The sequence below is a fragment of the Hyla sarda genome, chromosome 4, assembly GCF_029499605.1.
Source record: "Hyla sarda isolate aHylSar1 chromosome 4, aHylSar1.hap1, whole genome shotgun sequence".
NCBI lineage: Eukaryota > Metazoa > Chordata > Amphibia > Anura > Hylidae > Hyla > Hyla sarda.
Window position 1 is genome coordinate 34,163,834 of NC_079192.1, and position 6,802 is coordinate 34,170,635.

Below are 6,802 nucleotides of genomic sequence, written 5' to 3' on the forward strand. Positions count from 1 at the left end.
ATAGAGCCTGTGTGTATATATCTTCTCCTGAGTGTGATGTGATGTGTGTGCCGGCTGCTCTACATCATGTCCGCCTATGACCTACAGTGGTGTTTCTCAACCAGGGTGCCTCCAGCTGCTGCAAAACTACAACTCCCAGCATGCCCGGACAGCCGAAGGCTGTCCGGGCATGCTGGGAGTTGTAGTTTTGCAACAGCTGGAGGCACCCTGGTTAGGAAACACTAATCTACAGTAACTTCTGGTGCTTTTAGGAATTTTACACCGAGCAGTTTGGAGAAGGGATGGTCCAGGTTGTGAAGGACTCCAATCATGTGGACAAAACAAAACTTGACCCTAACAAGGTAAGAAAAATGATGTCTATTTTGCAGTATTGACCAGGACATGCTGGGAGTTGTAGTTTTACATGAATGATAAGAACATTTTTCCACATCAGGCATTTATCCAGATCACCTACGTGGAGCCGTATTTTGACACTTACGAACTTAAGGACAGGGTCACGTACTTTGATAAGAACTACAACCTCCGCACCTTCCTCTTCTGTACACCGTTCACGCTCGATGGCCGGGCTCATGGGGATCTACATGAACAGTACAAACGCAAGACCGTGCTGACCACATCACATGCATTTCCCTACATCAAGACTCGGGTCAACGTCCTACATCGGGAAGAGGTAAGAATGATGGCTGGGAGGGGTGAACAGGACATCTGTCGCCATGGTGTAGGGTCTTTATGGAGTTCAGTGTCTGAAGAGGAGTCATCTTCCTGGTAGACATAAGAGGTCGGTTTTGTCTTTTTAGGTGGTATTAATACCAGTTGAAGTTGCGATTGAAGATATGCAGAAGAAGACACAGGAGCTGGCATTCGCCACCCACCAAGACCCGGCTGATGCCAAGATGCTGCAGATGGTGCTTCAGGGCTGCGTAGGGACAACCGTTAACCAGGTATCCGGAGATGAAGCTTCATTGTGAATGTTAGAAGGTTGCAAGCCTAAAAAGAAAAGATGTCCAGCGCTGGAGATGCACTTAAAACTTGCTTCATTGCTTGACAGGAGTCACAGTACAAGTAAGGAACGTCTGACGGGTTTCGCACTCACAGGTGCTTAATCGTAGACAGTCTACGAAACGCGTCTGACGTTCCTTACCTGTACTGTGACTCCTGTCAAGCAATAAAGCAAGTTTTAAGTGCATCTCCAGCGCCGGACATCTTTTCTTTTTGGATTTCCTTTGTGAAGCCGGGGCGGGACCGGCGGGTTCGATTGCGCAGGTGTGCATTGAAGGTTGTTGGTGCAGAGTGGACGGCATTACTTGTTTGAAGGTTGCAAGACTTGTATAAGTGACCTTGTTAAAAGAGATTTCAATAGTGAAGGACTTCTCCTTTCAGGGACCCTTGGAGGTGGCTCAAGTGTTTCTGTCGGAGATACCTGAAGATCCTCGTCTTTACAGACTACACAACAAGCTCCGACTTTGCTTCAGGGACTTCACCAAGAGGTAAGGACAGAGTGAAAGAGACGGCGCCCCAGGAAAACCAGATTAGAGGAGTGAATATAAAGGCCGGCATTTATCATTGTAGGTGTAAGTGAAGCATTTATCATTGTAGGTGTAAGTGAAGCATTTATCATTGTAGGCGTAAGTGAAGCATTTATCATTGTAGGTGTAAGTGAAGCATTTATCATTGTAGGTGTAAGTGAAGCATTTTTCATTGTAGATGTAAGTGAAGCATTTATCATTGTAGGTGTAAGTGAAGCATTTATCATTGTAGATGTAAGTGAAGCATTTTTCATTGTAGGTGTAAGTGAAGCATTTATCATTGTAGGTGTAAGTGAAGCATTTATCATTGTAGGTGTAAGTGAAGCATTTATCATTGTAGATGTAAGTGAAGCATTTATCATTGTAGGTGTAAGTGAAGCATTTATCATTGTAGGTGTAAGTGAAGCATTTATCATTGTAGGTGTAAGTGAAGCATTTATCATTGTAGGTGTAAGTGAAGCATTTATCATTGTAGGTGTAAGTGAAGCATTTATCATTGTAGGTGTAAGTGAAGCATTTATCATTGTAGGTGTAAGTGAGGCATTTATCATTGTAGGTGTAAGTGAAGCATTTATCATTGTAGGTGTAAGTGAAGCATTTTTTTTGTGTGCTGTAATATGTGGGAGCATCACATTTATTAATTTGTCACGGAGCATTTGATACATTTTGTGCAGGTCACATTTTCTGAAATTTCTCTCTTTACATTCACCAAAAAGCTAAGCTAAGTCTGGACTGGTGTAGTTTTAGAGACTTTTCAGTGGCTTTGTGCCTTTTTTGTGCCTTTTCACAAAAAGGCGCAGTTCATAAAACCCTTCCATATCATGTGTATTGCCGAAATTATCAGCAATGTGTAAACCAAAAGGCGCAAATCAACCCTGCTTGCACCTTTTTTGCGCCTTTTCTAGACACAAAAAAACTGTCTAAAGACAATGATAAATGTCGGCCAAAGAGAGTGCAAAGATGAACCTTAGAAGAGCGGAAGATGGGAGTGTAGACTAGAGGAGCCCAAAGAAGATGATCAGGAGTAGAAAACTTAGGGCCCCAAATCTGTCCTTATTGAAAGTGTGGGAGACCGGCTGGGCACAGAAAGAGTCACATTGTTGAAGAGGGATGGTGTAAGCCCAAAGAAGGTCACAATGGAGAAGGCCGACCTGCGTGGTCTGTAATGATGGGGTAGAAGACCACAAAGGATCATAATCAAGGGTACTGGTAAAAACCCTGGGGGTGGAAGGGCAGACAACTAGAAAAGCCTGAAGATGGCTACAATGGTGGTAGACGGTTATGATGGAGATGGAGGGAGACTGGTGGAGCCTGAAATGGACTTCATTGAGGCAATTAGTAGTACTGGGGTAATAACTGGGACAGAGGTGGATAAAGAAGACATAAAGAACGTCACACATAGAAGAAAGTGACTACACGCAGAAGAAAATCATTATGCAGGGGCTCTGTGTTTTAGGACCCCAAAGTATGTTTCCTATCTGACACGCGGTCAAAGGTGCCATGGGGGGCATCACCTACTTGGGAGTGATGTATTTTTGCCCATTTTTAGGTGTGAAGATGCCTTACGGAAAAACAAGACTCTTATCGGAGCTGATCAGAGGGAATACCACCGGGAACTGGAGAGGAACTACCAGCGACTCAAGGAAGCGCTTACCCCCCTAACATCTCGGAAGATCCCTCAGCTATACAATGATCTGCTTCCTCATACAAGTGCCAGGTATACCCAGATAGATAGATAGATAGATTATAGATATAGATAAATAAAGAGAGAGATATAGATAGATAGATATATTATAGATAAATAAAGAGAGATATAGATATGTTATATTATAGATATATAGAACAATATAGATAGATATAGATATATTATAGATAGAAATGGATAGATATATTCTAGATATAGAGATATATATATAGATAGATATATAATAGATATAGATAAATAGAGATATAGATAGATATAGATATATTCTAGATATATATAGAAAGATATAGATAGATATATTGTAGATATAGAGATAGATATATTATAGATATCTATATATATATATATAGATAGATAGATAGATAGATATATTATGGATATAGATATATATATATATATATATATATATATATATACATATATATATATACGGTAGATATATTATTATAGATAGAAATGGATAGATATATTCTAGATATAGAGATATATAGATAGATATATAGATATATAATAGATATAGATAAATAGAGATATAGATAGATATAGATATATTATAGATATAGATAAATATAGAGATATATAGAGAGAGCGAGAAAGAGAGAGATATTATAGATATAGAGATATTATAGATTATATATATATATATATATATATATATATATATATATATATATATATATATATAAAGGAATACAGTAAACAGCAGCACACAAATTTGTGAAAAAATGTGGAGGCAATTCCGTTATTCCAGTGCAAAAAAATAGATATAGATATAGAGATATATAGATATATCATAGATACGGTATATAAAAGATATTTATATCTCACTAGCTTTATATCTATAATATATCTATATATATGTATTATAGATATATAAATTAGATATATAGATATAAATATATAATAGAGAGATATATAGATAATAGATAGAGATAAATATATATATATAATCGTTTTAGCTCTCTATGTATTTATTAAATTTTTTTATTTTTTATAATGTGTATCTGCTCTTATTTTAGGGACTCTCTGACACGAACAAGTCTGCGCAGAATTGATGCCTAAGCTCCCCAGGAGCGCTGTATGGACTTACGGATTTCCAGACACCCCTCTAGAGGGCACTAGTGATCTCTTACTGTCTATGGTGACGCCAAGACCGTATTTTCTTATCTCCAAAATGTTTACATTGTTGTTATCGCCTATAGATCTGCGTGTGGACAGGGAGGGAGGAGATGAAATGGGAAATTTTGGCTGGATCTAAGGTGAGAAGTTAGCAAAGAACCATTGCTATGAAGTAAAACTATGGAGGCCAGGGGGGGGGGGGATGATAGAGTAGAGCGAGAGAATAATAAGGGACATAGGTTAGATATAGTAAGACAGTGGTCTGCAAACTGTGGCCCTCCAGATGTTGCAAAACTACAACTCCTAGCATGCCCGGACAGCCAACGGCTGTCCGGGCATGCTGGGAGTTGTAGTTTGGCAACATCTGGAGGGCCACAGTTTGCAGACCACTGAAAAAGATGACGTGCCCTATGTAGAAGGGATACAGATATACTGAGCAGTCAGGTTTATAGGCCTCCATCATTCCCTCCATGCACTGCCTCTCCCGCCCTTCCTCTTCCTCTTAAAGACTTTACACCCCTGGACAGAATTACCTAAGAAAATCTGAGTGTCCAGTCCACACTCGCGCCCGGTCTCAGGGAAGCTTTGGCCCACAGGCACCAGTTTACGGGCCAGGCTTAGTGGTGCCGATAGCTATTTTGGATAGGCATTGTAATGGCGTTGCTCTAGTCCCTATGAGGAGTGATGGCACCCAAGGGAACCAAAAACGGACAACCAAAAATAAAACTAATAGAAAGTGGCACGTACCTGGCGTCACTGGGCCTTATTTATACAAAAAAATAAAAAAAAATAAAAACACTAAAAAAAAAATTAAAAATTAAAAATTGCCTATGGCAACCAATAGGAGCTCTGTTTTTGTAACCATCTTATTGGTTGCTCTGTTTTCTTGCACTAGTTTTGTAATAAGCGCCATTGTGTGTCTATTGTACCCCCCCCCCCCCCACCTTGTAATCCATGTCGTCCACACTGGGTCTGTTGTAATATAGGAGGACACTGGGGGGGCATTGCCCATGGCGCCCAATCAGATTCCAGTTGTCATATTTTATATTAGGAAATAAAAGCCAGCATCTGATTGGTCGCCTGATCTTTATCCTATCCCCTCCTATGTCTCTGTCCTGCTGTTGTGCAGCGTCGTCTATCTATCGCCAGTTGTCACTCACTGTTGTGTATATGATGTCATTGCCAGTGTATGGGCTATTTTTGTAATAAAAGTCTCGTAAATAACACGTATTTATTCTATCGTTATGGAGTCTGCGTCTACTGATTTGCTACAGAGGCTGCTGTTCATACCTCCCACAGTCGGGGGCAGCACCAAATCCACCTTCATAAATGGGTTCCTTCTGCACTCTAGATATTTCCTTTCTAGGTAGATCTGTAATGATTTAGGCCACCTTGTTCTATACATATACACTGCTCGAAAAAATTAAGGGGGAACACTTAAAGGGTTACTCCGCTCCCTGGCGTCCGCAAAATTCCACCTCACACCGTAACATTGATATCCTGGACGCTGTGTGCGGGCTTCTGTATTCAGGCCCGACCCCTCGTGACGTCACGGCCTGCCCCATCAATGAAAGTCTATGGGAAGGGGGCGCGACGGCCGTCGCGCCCCCTTCCCATAGACTTTCATTGAGGGGGCGGGACGTGACATCACATGACGGGGCGTGATGTGACAAGGGGGCGGGACGTGACGTCACATGACGGGGCGTGATGTGACAAGGGGGTGGGACGTGACGGCACATGACGGGGCGTGATGTAACGAGGGGGCGGGCGTGAACACGGAAGCCCGCACACAGCGTCCAGGAACTCAATGTTCTGGACGCTAGGGAGCGGAGTAACCCTTTAAAGGGGTTATCCAGGAAAAAACTTTTTTTTTTATATATCAACTGGCTCCAGAAAGTTTAACAGATTTGTAAATTACTTCTATTAAAAAAATCTTAATCCTTTCAGTACTTATGAGCTTCTGAAGTTGAGTTGTTCTTTTCTGTCTAAGTGCTCTATGACGACACGTGTCTCGGGAACCGCCCAGTTTAGAAGCAAATCCCCATAGCAAACCTCTTCTAAACTGGGCGGTTCCCGAGACAGGTGTCATCAGAGAGCACTTAGACCGAAAAGAACAACCTTAACTTCAGAAGCTCATAAGTACTGAAAGGATTAAGATTTTGTAATAGAAGTAATTTACAAATCTGTTTAACTTTCTGGAGCCAGTTGAGATATATATATATATATAAGTTTTTTCCTGGATAACCCCTTTAAACACCACAATGTAACTCCAAGTCAATGACACTTCTGCGAAATCCCACTGTCCACTCAGGAAGCAACACTGACAATCACATGCGGTTGTGCAAATGGAACAGACAACAGGTGGAAATGATAGGCAATTGGTTCAGTACATGGAGATTCAGATAAAAATAGGTATCTCTATTTATTCCATCTACAATCGGCGCACGCTCCT

General features: G+C 41.0%; 1 protein-coding gene across 7 annotated transcripts in view; it reads left to right on the forward strand.

Moving 5' to 3' along the window:
* Window positions 1–4,616, forward strand: part of DOCK6 (dedicator of cytokinesis 6) — a 148,611-nt gene extending 143,995 nt beyond the window's left edge. For 6 of the 7 annotated variants that reach the window (XM_056570464.1, XM_056570465.1, XM_056570462.1 and 3 more), the window contains 6 exons: window positions 252–341; window positions 434–670; window positions 798–941; window positions 1,381–1,487; window positions 3,076–3,243; window positions 4,251–4,616. In XM_056570464.1, the coding sequence (XP_056426439.1) occupies window positions 252–341; window positions 434–670; window positions 798–941; window positions 1,381–1,487; window positions 3,076–3,243; window positions 4,251–4,293 (789 nt within the window). In that variant the 3' untranslated portion in view covers window positions 4,294–4,616. The remainder of the gene's footprint in view (window positions 1–251; window positions 342–433; window positions 671–797; window positions 942–1,380; window positions 1,488–3,075; window positions 3,244–4,250) is intronic. The other variant, XM_056570469.1, reaches the window with a different exon arrangement.
* Window positions 4,617–6,802: the final 2,186 nt, after the last annotated feature.